The 12,635-nt window shown below is 39.6% G+C and overlaps 1 protein-coding gene across 7 annotated transcripts in view; it reads left to right on the forward strand.

The window, feature by feature from the left end:
- CADPS (calcium dependent secretion activator) overlaps positions 1–12,635 on the forward strand; it is a 467,508-nt gene that overhangs the window by 358,094 nt on the left and 96,779 nt on the right. For 5 of the 7 annotated variants that reach the window (XM_021695231.1, XM_021695230.1, XM_021695232.1 and 2 more), the window contains one exon: positions 7,485–7,591. In XM_021695231.1, coding sequence (XP_021550906.1) covers positions 7,485–7,591 — 107 coding nt within the window. Of the gene's footprint in view, positions 1–2,852; positions 2,862–7,484; positions 7,592–8,624; positions 8,634–12,635 lie in introns of all 7 variants that reach the window. The other 2 variants (XM_044916715.1, XM_044916729.1) reach the window with 2 other exon arrangements.

Genomic DNA, 12,635 nt, shown 5'->3' on the forward strand with positions numbered 1-12,635 from the left:
TACCTAAGCCAGGGTCTTTGAAGCATTCCCAAGAGGAGATGTCCTGGAAGTCGAGGGCTGATTCCCCAAGAACTGTCTGGGGTATTCCTGTCCTTGTTGAAGTGTTTGCCTCTATTGACCATCCTTCCAAATGCCCCAGGATCCTGCCCCAGAGAGCTTGTGATCATATACATAAAAGCTTATTTGGGGACTGCATGGATATTTAATCATTAAAGCAGGATTCTTACTATAGCAAGTGACAAAAAAGAAAACAAAAAAAACAAAAACAAAAAACTCAAAAAGCTTAGGCAAGAAGGGAATTTTTCCCCCATGTAGCTACGAAATGCATGGAGGAACTGGACTCAGGGATAAAGAATTTTAGTGTGTTTTGATCTCTCCAACTGCTGGCAGGCTTCTTTAATGTGACTGGGAGTCATGATAGAGGGGTTGGGAACAACATGGCTATAGATGGCACCAGACTTTTATCCTAGCAGACGACCCTAGAAGAATAAGAATTTTCCTTTCCAGGCAATTGTATAGTATTTCAGAGAAGGGCCTCATTGGCCCAGCTTGAGTTACATGTTAATCCCTGAACCAATCATATCACCCATGATCAAGTGGGGTGCTGTGGTTGGCCTGGCTTGGCTCATATGACTGCCCTTGTATTTGTGGAAGTTATTGCCTGACATTCCCACCAGAACCATGTGGAGTAGAGAGGCAATTCTCCTGAGGAAGGTTACTGTACATACTTGAATAACAGATGTCCACTACTGTGTCCATCCAAAATTAAGTTTATTTTTCTTAAGTGCAACAGTTCAGTCTTAAGAGCAAAGCCTGATTTAGGGTACAAAGATACAAAACTAGAGAAGAAACATATTGTAATAGCATTATTTCTTCCTTGTTGATGCAATGTAATTTAAATAAAAATATTTTAAATGATCTTAAATCATTTTTAATTGCATCAAGACACCCGAAGTTGTTCTCTGATTTGGAAGTTTAAGTTATGATGTTTACTATTCAGTGATTTAGTTTAGTATATTTGTTAAGTAGCCAGGGGCTTTTGGTAACAGATAAAGTTATTGTATAGCTATAAGCATATTGCAACTACAGAGTATTTGTTTTTCCATGAAAGCACTGCACTGGGTAGAATCCACTGAGGATTTCCTTCCACCAGTATTTGAGGACCAGCCCCAGGGTCCTGCCAGGAACTTCTTTAGCCCCTAGAAATATCAAATTCATTGGGCATAGGTAGAGACTGACATTGAATATGATTTGCTATTTTTAAGGGCCATATGTGCTCAAGTAGAGGTATCAACAGAGGAGGTGGACCTTTGTTATAAAGGCACTCTTGTTATGGCATATGAAGGTATAGCTCTTGTTATGAAGGGATCTCATAAAGGCTTCTGAGCAGGGGTATGACAGGCTCAGATGTGTGCTTTACAAGGTCACTCTGGCTGCTACATAGACAATGAACTTCAGAGGAGGAACGGGACTAAAGGCTGGCTGGCAGTCTTTAGCAACAGTTGAGGTAGAGATGATGAGATGAATTGCATGTCTACCCCCTCAGCAAGAGTGTGGGCACATGACCTAATACAGTGGAAGAAAAAATCAAGAGACATTTTGGGGATAGAATGGATAGGCCATGCCACCCATGGCCTTATAGGGAAGAGAAAGATGGCTACCAGGAAAATAGTAGAGAAAACAACCCATGATTCATCCACATCTTTATTACCATATACTTTATACTGTGCTAGAGATGAAATCTTCTGAAAGGGAGTGATGAAGATGCAAGGCATCAAGTGTATATAACGGATAACCTCACTGAAGAAATTATGCTGAATTATAGCCTTGTATTAAATGTATGGTCCATGGAGCCATCATTTTAGAGAGGCAGGGTACTCTGGAAAGCAGGTCGTGGCAATGTACTTAGCTTTCTATTCCTACTCTAGCTCTTGTCTCCCCCCCCCCCACCATCACCACCACCACTCCCAAATTATAGCAAAGTGCTACAGGCTAGTTATTTCCAGTGATAGCATAATACTAACACTGTCATCTTCAGCAACACATCAATAGGTTGGAAGTTGGTGGTAAGTGGGCTTTCCATCAACCATACCCATCTCTCATATGATATTTCAGGGACTGGCAATTCCCTCGCTGGAAGCAGAGATGGTCAGGTTATTTAAGGGCTAATTGGAGTGTCTCTCGCTCCTGGATGCTTCTCTTCCTTGGCTTAGCTGAGCATGCAGAGGAATTCTCTTTTTGTTTTTCTGCAGTCACATTTAACTCTCTCTTTGGAAGCCAAGCAGATTTAATTGTGTAAACATGAGCAATGGTAATTGGGTAAATGAAGTTGGAAACCAAGGTATGATGTTTTTGTTTTGCTCTGCGAGGAAAAAAAATAGGGAGCGTGTTTTTCTATGGTGGCAAACCTCACTGTCAGAATTCTGGACAGGCAGTTGGCAGGAGGGAATCCCTTTACAAATTTTCATCAAGACCCACTGAGCTGAAATATGTATCGGCTGCCTCATGGGTGGGTTCTGGATCAGCCCGGGGACACTTCATTGTTTTATAAACCACCAGGTCAAGTGTTTCTCTACACAGGCTCAGCTATCTGGGTAAGAAGTTGCCATGAGAATTGCATGCTCAGGTAACACACATTCACTGAAAGAGCCATGAAGATGTGTTACCAGAGATGTACCTAACTTTCAGTACAGCTGTAAGTGGAAAACCAGATTTTAACAAATATATTAAAATATGGAGTACTTTTTTATAAAGGATCAGTAGTTGCCGTCCTCTAAATAGCTTTAATTCAACACTGATTTTTCCAAATTCTACTTAGGCACAGTATTTTCCAAACAAAAGATTTAAATAAGAGGAGACTGGTAAATATTTTTTTTAGTCCTGCATTCAAAACACTGAGGTGGTCCCACAAGCAAAAGACCTCATCAACTTTTTCTTTTAATAGATGGTTTTACCAGAATATTATATTTAGCCTTATTTCTTATATTTTTATCAATGTTGCTAGAATTCCATTTCCTATAAGCCTGCAGTAAAATTCATTTTCCCAGTTGAAAATTCAAGCAAACCAAGAAGCAAACTTGGCAATGTAGTATGTCCCCCCTCACCATACAGATTGCTTTATAAATGAGGAACTATTAAAAAGGACCAGGTCTAAGGTTAATGAGACACTCATTAAAGAGAGAGAATTGTAGAAGCTGATAGTGCTCTGTGTGTGTATTGAAGGAGAGGCTATTGTTATAGGATGTTTGCTGTGCTGTTATCGTAAACCACATGACAGATGGGTCAAGTGCTGATTACAGTATTCTAACATTTGGAATAGCAAGTAACATATTTGATAAGCTGGCAAGTTTTTATATATGATTCAACCCACAATATAAAAGCCACGAGAATTCCAAATTGAAAATAATTAAATGAGCTGGAAACAATCAGATACCACACATTTTTCCCCAAAATGACAGATTTTGACATGTTGAAATTCCACAAAGGGAGCAAGAATATTCCCTAGCTCACTTGAACTAATAATGGCCCTTCATCTGCTTTTGTAAAGCAATTAATTCCTGCCTTCTCACAGTGTTGGAGAGAACAGTAAACGTTTTTAGGCACCTTAGGCTTTACAGAGATCTGTCCACGCACTGTTTTATTTGCTCTTATCATCAGCCCCGCAAGGTATGTAAAGAAAGATACTAATATTCTCGCTTCATAGCTGAGGAACCGGAAGCACAGAGAGGTTTAAGGAGAAGGTGGAAGGTTACATGAGAAAGTTAAGTAGCATATTGAGGGTGAGAAGCCAGATCTTCCAGCTATGAATCCGTCAAGTCTGATCACTGGGAAGAGGAAGCAGCTATTCACATAGAGGCGTTCTTCATTGAACAAAAGTGTATCTTCTTTCTGTCAATGATGCTGCCATCATCATTCATGTGTATCCATCTGGAGAAAGGCATCCAGTGTTTGCGTTCAGCCTCTGAGTGTCTCGGTAGGGCAGTATGGGTGACGCTGGTAAGAGTCCCGTCCCTTGTCACACAATGTCACACCTCTGTAATACTGCAGTAACTCCAGGAAAGCAGCAGTCCTCCGTCTGTGTTCTATCATTGTTGCTTGTTTGGTTTTTCTTTTCAGACTTTATCATCTTCCTGGTCACCTTTGTGAAAGTCACGTTGTCTCTTTCCTTTTTTTACTGTCTCTCCTCACCTCCCTGAGCAGCTCCCCCGCCACCTCCTGGGCCTCCTCCACCCACCCAAAAGCAGACCAGCATGTTATATCAGAGGCTCAAAGGCATGCCTAGGCCAAAACCAAGTACTGTAAACTTCTACCATTACTTTATTCAGCAGCTTTTTAGTTTAGTTTGCTTTTCTGTTCATTTTTCTTCTTGAAATTTTGTTTCGGTTTGGAACACTAAGCTGAGGCTCAGGCTCTCAAGTTTGACACTGTAGGTTTTGAGACAGTCGAAAGAGAGCATTTATTTCCAAATGTCCACATTTTTTTGTCTAGCTATGTCTGACATATGCAACATTTTCAAATCTCAATGTCAGCACAAAATAACATTGTTGTTGCATAACATTTTGCATGACGATTTTTTTTATATGTTATGAGCTTCAGTTCTGTTGTATGAAATGTTTACTAAGTATATGGTAGTTACAGCTCCCCTTCTTCAGTGCTCCAGCTAGTACAAGATTGGGTGATAGTGATGTTGCAATCCATTTCAAGACAGCAGAAGTGACAAAAAAAATATCATGTCTAAGCACAAATTTCTTCTTGACCTCTGATGGGGGGGGCGGGGGGAGGGAGGACGTGCTAGAGGATTTTGCACAATATTTTCTTTAAAGACAACATCTTAGAGAAGTTGTTTTTAGCACCATTTTTGCCACTTAGCTAGTCAGTTAGATATGCAAATGAAGAAGAAAACAGCGTCATGTCTCAATAAAGTGGCTTGATCTATAGATAATCGTATTGCAGCTAATTAATAGTAAATGGAAGTCTGCTACATGGGTTAATTGGAAGATCAAGCATCCTAGATTAAAGGATCCTAAACCTGCTTATTTTAATGGTTGCATGTTAAAGTAAAATTGCAAAAGGTTTTATTAAACATACTGTTTGTATATATACATCAGGCATACACATATCTGTGTACATGTGTGCACACTTAGAATGGTTGCATGCACATGTACACTTTATGTGTATCTACCAATATATATTGTAGTCAGTCTAAGAGTACTGCATATCAAAACAAATCTTCAGGTGGTCCTAGCTTAAGCATCTTGGATTTCTCCAAACATAAAAATCATTCACAGTCTTTAAATGAAAATAGATAAAAATATTGGTGGGAATTACTTCATGTCTATATCATATGTCATGTACAGCTAGAACTCCCCTAGATTTGGTGAGTATTCCATGCAAAGGACAATGTTCTCGCCTCATAGCAAGAATGTTCTTTATTCTTAAAGCAAGAGATTTCAAAGATGTGCCCCAAGTGGGATTTCCTGCAGATTTGTATTAATGTGCAGGCTTGTCTGGTTACTAGAAAATGTATGTAAGTGTGTGATGTGTGTATGTGGGTGTATGTGTCGAATGGGTAATAAGCATAGGATGAGGAATTTGCAAATTGATGGGTAAATGTGAATACCAACTAATAAAAAATAGTAGCTTATGCATATTTACTATCAAAATGCAAATACCTCATTCTACACATATTACTCAAACATATATACACAGTATGTTTGTAGAAATGCCTGAAAGTCTACTGATGAAATTATGATAGCCCATTTATGAAACTATACACAGGCCAGGTGCCCCAAAAGCGTAGAAGTCAATCTTGTCACTCATTCTCTCTCCACATATTTATTGCTCCGGACCAGGCAATGAGCTATCGACCCTAAACTCTGCACATTTCCTTCCTCTGAGTGTTGGATATTCCCCACCTGATCTGTATATTTATGTTCCCCGCCGCTCCCCCCCTTCATGCCCTAACCATATCCAGCCACATTTCCACCTGTACACAGTAGAGACAAGGGAGCGATCCATCGGCCTGAATCCAGAAAGCCCACTTTCACACCAGTCATTGGACCTTGTTGGACTGAAATTTTCAGTACTTTGACAATCTTACCCAACCCCATTTACCATTCTTAGTTTCCATTGGCTGAGACACTCTTTTTGCATAGTGCGTCACTGAATTTGTTTTTCATTATTAAATCCCAGATTACTAATCATCTGACATGTTCATCACCTGTCTAACAAATGTACAAAAGAAAATATATGGCTCTCTTAAATTTCTTTTGTAAATCAGCAGTCACCCATGACTTTGTTTAAACCCCACCCACCCCAAGACAACAACAACACAAACAACAACAAAACCTTCTTGTCAAGTATTGAATATTTCCTTTAGCTAGGAAAATCCTGAAGCCAAGATATATCTGCTTTAGATGAAGAGATAAAAATAAGTTTTGGCAGTCTTTTTGTGCATGTATATACCTGCCCATGGAATCACACTAACAGATCCTTATTGCCATTACACTCTATGTGTTCCAAAGGACTCTGAGGCTTCAAAGTTTGAAGGTTTCAACATGAAATAGAAGATCCCCTGTGAGTACAGACTGGTTAAATTGAAGCAATTTCATTGGCCAAGAAAATCTTTATATTTTAAATATTACTGTTTTTCCCCAGGAGAAAAGTTTTTAATTTTTGGTAACATAATGACCTTACCAAACATTCATGAATTCAGCTCTACGAAAGATTCAGCATCAACCAGGTCAAGTTTGTGGCTATCAACACTATCAAAACTAAAAACAAAGAAACAGTTTTGAATACATTGTTGCCACCCACCTGATAAAATTCCCGTTGTACCAACAGGTGGCACAAACTCCCACCAGTTCATCCTGTAATCTACCCCCAACACCCTTTTAATGATTCTATCCTGCCTTCTACCTAATGGCCCAGGAATGTCTCTTAACTTTCAGTCTCCTCCCTGGACAACTTAAAACAGCCAGACCTTTGATTCTGTTTGCTCAAAATGAACATTCCAGTACCTGTTAAACGTGCAGACCTGTAATGAAAAACAATGCTGTAGTATCAAATGTTCAGGGATAAATGCAGGAAACAAATGTCACAGCAATCAAGAGTAAGCTTCCCACTTCAGGTAGCATGAACACAGTCTAGAGGGTGATCTAAGATAGTACATTTATGCTGTCTTTAAAGAACGTGTGTACAAAATGTCACTAAATTTGAAATGGGCTGTCATAAACTTAAGGTAGCTTAATATGCAAATTTGAAGCTGGAGCACTGCTTTTTCTTAATATGTATTCTAAGGACGATGGTGATAATAACAAAATGGCTTTATGGTTTGCTCACTACTAATTACGTGGCACTTAACATCTGCATGAAACTTTAAAAAAAATTGGTAACTATTTGACATTTCTTATCCACTAGTTCTAACGGCCACAAAACTAGCCTGAGGCTTTCGCTGAATTTTAACACAAATTCTTGTACTACAGAAAATGTAGGCCGGTTAATCACTCCTGCCAAAAAGCTGGAAGACACAATCCGCCTTGCTGAGCTAGTCATTGAGGTTCTCCAACAGAATGAGGAGCACCACGCAGAGGTGAGCAGGCATGGCGGTAAAATGTTTCTTTGGGTGTCCCTTAGCTGGAAAGTGCAGAACTGATCCTACCAGCGACATGAACAAGATTCCTTAACACCCATTTTCTTTTAACTGGCCTTGCAAACAGAAGGAAAGGGGAAGTGTTGCAAGGAGAAGCCTTTGGAAGGTTGTGTAAAACAAGCAAAAAGTGGTTGCATGTTGTCCATTTCAGCTTAAGTTTTCAGATGTTTTAGCAAGAAGCAAAAGAGGTAAGTATATTTTAAAGATAATTTATTCAAGCAGCATATGGTTATTGTCCAGAACACACAATATACTTTTTGGTCTTCTGTGGTTGTCGTTGTTGCTACCACTGTTGTTTTTATTTATTTTATTTGGTGTGTGGATCACAGGCCATGTTTTTGAATTTATCTCTGTAATTTACTCTCTGCTTGCACTAGAGTCTTCATTTGTTAATCTCAGATGACCTAGGTTGCTAAACACAGTGACGGAAGCAAATTATTCTGTGTTGTTCAACCTGTCGATTCGCCAACATACATCTAATAGATAGATACAGCTTTCTGTCTTTTTTTTTTTTTACGAACCACTGTCAAAAATGATCATTTTGATAATCATTTTAAACTAAGGGATTTCAAGGCTAACTAAATCCCAAACCTGTAGGGACTTAAACAACACAACCCTTAAAAAAAAAAAAAAAGATTCCAAGATTCCATTATGGTCAAACTATTTCATCAGCTCTTGTTTCAAAACTGAGATTTAAAATCATTGCTCTTAAAATAACCTTTTTGAAAATTGCACTAATTTTCACTCTTCCTCTCCAGTTAATTCTACAGCTAAAGGGGAAACAAGGCCTTCCATAAAAGCAATTTCTCAAGCACTTAAAATGATCATTCCCATGATAAATGAAAATTGACAGTATAGTTAAATAATATATAATACACCATAAATCCAACCGTCCCGACTAATGCCTGATTGCATATTTAAATTTCCTCCCTGTTTTTCTACTGTTCCACTCAATCATGGCTGATCGTGGCAGGGGAAAGAGGTATGTGACTAAACCGAATGAGCCAGCCACCTGCTGTCATAGTCTGTGCATGCCCTTCCAGTACCATGTCTTCTACTGGGACTTTTCCTGGGTGCTCCTGCTTTCTAACACTGACCCAAGGAATGTAACAGCAACTTCCAGTGGACTGCTTGTGAAATGGTGGCCCTCCACGGCAGGGTAAATGTGGGGGTTCTCTTGTGCGTGCATGAAGCGATTGATATACCTAACAACGACGGCAGTTACATCCCGACACGCGCCTCCCACCTGCCTGGATTCTGTCCTTAGCCTGTCTCAGTTTCCTATGTCCGTCTGTACTTCCCTTTCTCACAGCAGATGAGTACCAACCGTAGTAACCCGTACCTGGCCAGAGTGATACTAATCTTCCTCTACGACTGTCTGTATGTGAACCATATATACAGTATTTATATATAGAGAGAGTGCCAAAGAATCATGATTTCCCCGAAAATCCTCATAAGAATGGGGTGAAGACCCCTTGAGGTGAGTGTAACTATCTCCAAAGCACCCAGCAGTACACGGCCAGGAATGAGAAGAAGGGCCAAATCAACACCCTCCAAACATGGAAACCCTAGGACATGCCTCCAGACATATAAAATTAAGTTGGGCTAGAATTTTTTTTGATTCCATCCTCTAGGACATCCTTTTCAGATTGGGGGCCCTTCAGGCTTAAGTGACGGTAAGTATGTTCTTTCTGGGTGCCCACCAGATCATCTCCAGAGGCCTTACCCTGATCAGGACATTGAGGCTTTTCCCATGATGTTGAACGAAATCTACACATTTCTGAAGACATGGATACGAAGAAGATCGTTTTCCTCAGTCACAGCTGTGTTGCTGTGCTTTTAAGTAAAAGAAGAAAAATGACACATGCTTGATTTGTAATCACATTATTCTCTGAGGCTGCTACAGGCTAAGGAAGGATGGATATTTTCCATACCTCCGAAGAGGTACCAAAGGGGAATTGATATTCCAAAGAAGATTTTTTTCTTTTTTTTTTTTTTTTAAGATTTTTATTTATTTATTTGACAGAGAGAGACACAGCGAGAGAGGGAACACAAGCAGGGGCAGTGGGAGAGGGGGAAGCAGGCTTCCCACTGAGCACGGACCCTGATGCGGGGCTCGATCCCAGGACCCTGGAATCATGACCTGAGCTAAAGGCAGACGCTTAACAACTGAGCCATCCAGGCGCCCCGATATTTTTTTTTCTTTTCCAAAAAGCACTTCTTTCAGTAAGTGCTAATCATCATCCTAAACTGCCCTAATAACCATCATCATAAAAATATTTTAATCTTACAGTCAAAAGCCATTCAGGGTAAATACATAGAGTAGAAATAAATTCAATTCCATTTTCATTTGTTAACTTGGGGAGTTACAACTAAAAACTTCAGCATACTTTGGAATGTGGAGACTCGGTTTGGTTTTAGGTAAATGTACAAGATTATTTCCTGAACTAATAATTTCATCCAATCACAAAAATTTCAATCAGCAATCAAAAGCTACCTATCTGCTGAGCACTGAGGCTACTACCTCAGTGCTTTTTGGAAGGACAAGGAGACATAAGGTAGTCTTAGCCTTCAAACGGTACAGTGCAGATTGGCCAATAGCTTGGGTTCTGTGCCAGATAAGCTTGAGTTTTAATTCCAGCTTTACCTCCTCATTGCTCTGTGATCTCAACCTGGTTACTTAACCTGTCTAGTCCTGTAAATGGGAGGTAACAATAGAATCTACCTCAGATGGTCGTTGTTGGGATGGAAAGCGACATTAAGCAAAGCATCTGGTGTTTTGTTTGGCATATAGTAAGTTCTCAACAAAGCTTGGCTGTTACATTATTAAGGACAAATTGCTAAAGAAGCAAAATATATGAATATGTGATCATGAAAAGGACAAAACCTATGTGGAAAGTACCAACTGAGTGGTACAGACAGAATATGTTGAGAGAAGAGTAGGCTCATTGCAAGGCAGAGTGGTCCAGAAAGTTAGCACCCTTTGTTCTTAGCATTCACTTACAGCTTGCACTCACCTGGAAAGCTCTTAAAAATGGCTGATGCCACGGTCTCGCCCCAGCTCAATTAATCAGAATCTCATGGGGAGGGACTGACTATCAGTAATTTTTAAAAGCTGCCCATCTGATTTCAGGGGATACCTGGGTCAAGAAAAGCCCCTGGGCTATGGTTAAAGAAGTGGAATTTGCCCTGGTACAATTAAGATGAGGTTTTGCTGCCCAGAGAATGAATTATGAAGATTTTTTTCCACTGACCAGTACTCAACTGTATATTCTGAGTGCTCAGTGAACTCTAGAAAATCACTCAATCCTAAGCATGGATCTTGGCTATAGATCCATGCTGTTCGGTGGCACCACACAAATGAAATTGACAAGTAGACTTGCCTCCCCCACCAAGAAAACAATAATCCTTAGAACCATGTTTAATTCCAATACAAAGTAATTAAATGCTCCAAGAGAAAACATGCTCATCAGCTAGAAATGCATCACACATACACCCAGGCATGATACAGTAGCAGTTCTCTTATTTACCTCTTAATTTCAGCTTAATTCTGCTCTCAGAGCCGAAAAAATTATTCACACACGCGCGCGCACACACACAAATTATGCCTTCATGTATCATTGCTCCACCTTCCCAATCTCTCTCTCTATGTATACGTATGTATATGTATATATGTATTGTGGTATACAGAGGGGTACATATATACATGTAGTTTGTGTACAAAATATACAATGTGTTCAGTGTGGTGGACTGTATTCCTAAAGCATACATCTTTGCCTTTAAATAATGAAACACACCAGGTAAGTGTTTAGAAGCCAAAGTACATCTCCCTATTGTCTTCGGAAAAGATTTCCAAAGACTTTAGATGCCCACAAACTTTGAGTTAACTCATGTACAAAAATAGCATTCACCTGTATGAGCAAGCATAAAATAAATATAGTTGTTGGGTCTGGATGTTTTGTTTGTTTTGTTTTGTTTTAATTTTAAAGCTTGCCTTGCCCCAACCCAGTCACACAGATTCTGTTCATTTGATTGAAATTATGATAATGGCTTTTTGGTGTTTTTGTTTGTTTGTTTGTTTGTTTTACCATTGCCAGAATCTTTTTCTCCTTCTCAGAGAGTCAGGTTTGATGATGAAGTACTGGAGGAATGACCTTGGGTGTACAGAAATAGATTTGGTCTTCATTTCTCCTACAACTACTATATTTAAATTATCTTCATTCTAGAATCCTAAGTTTCTCTGCCAGACTTCAAAAGTGATAATTCACATCAGAGTAGTCATTGTTCTTTGTAGGGCTGTCTGTCTACATGATGATTAATGCAACAACTATAGGTAATTTTTCAATTTTTTTAAAATTCCAGTGAAGGACTAAGTTCTCGATAGATAGTAGAAGTGGGTGCTTCTTAGGGCCTCTGGTTTGCAACTTTTAAATAAACGTGGTAAGAACCAGGTATGAGGTTGGGCTAAGACATTTTTAATTTCAGGCATTTCGGATTGGTTTTTTGTTCTGTGCTTTGTTTTTGCTTTTTTCCTGTCATCCTAGAGCAAAATCGTGTCTGGGAAGGCAACTCAGTCTCCCTAGTAACTGTTTACTTGGACTCACCCTGAAGATGTAAAATTAATCAAATAACTAAAGAATGAGTACCAGCCAACATTTGGTGTGCCTTTGTGGATTTTGCAAATATCCTGCATCAGGATTGATGAGAGTCATCCCCCCATATAGGGTTGGGGGTGGGAGTGGGACTCCAGCAAGTTCCAATATTTAGAAAGTCTCTGCCTAAAAGACAGGTGGCTGGAAGAGCTCTGGGAGTGGAGTGGAGGATTTCTTCCTCTGCCGGATTTAGTCAGGTAGTCAGGGGAGCTAGCCCCAAGCCCCAGGGCTCTCATGCCGAGTTAGTAAAACTACAATAAAACCTCATCGATTCAGACACAAATGCTTGTGACAATTCAACTGCAGATGCAGCTCTTATAATTTTTCTTAAG

Source organism: Neomonachus schauinslandi, chromosome 1, assembly GCF_002201575.2.
Source record: "Neomonachus schauinslandi chromosome 1, ASM220157v2, whole genome shotgun sequence".
In the NCBI taxonomy this organism is placed as follows: Eukaryota; Metazoa; Chordata; class Mammalia; order Carnivora; family Phocidae; genus Neomonachus; species Neomonachus schauinslandi.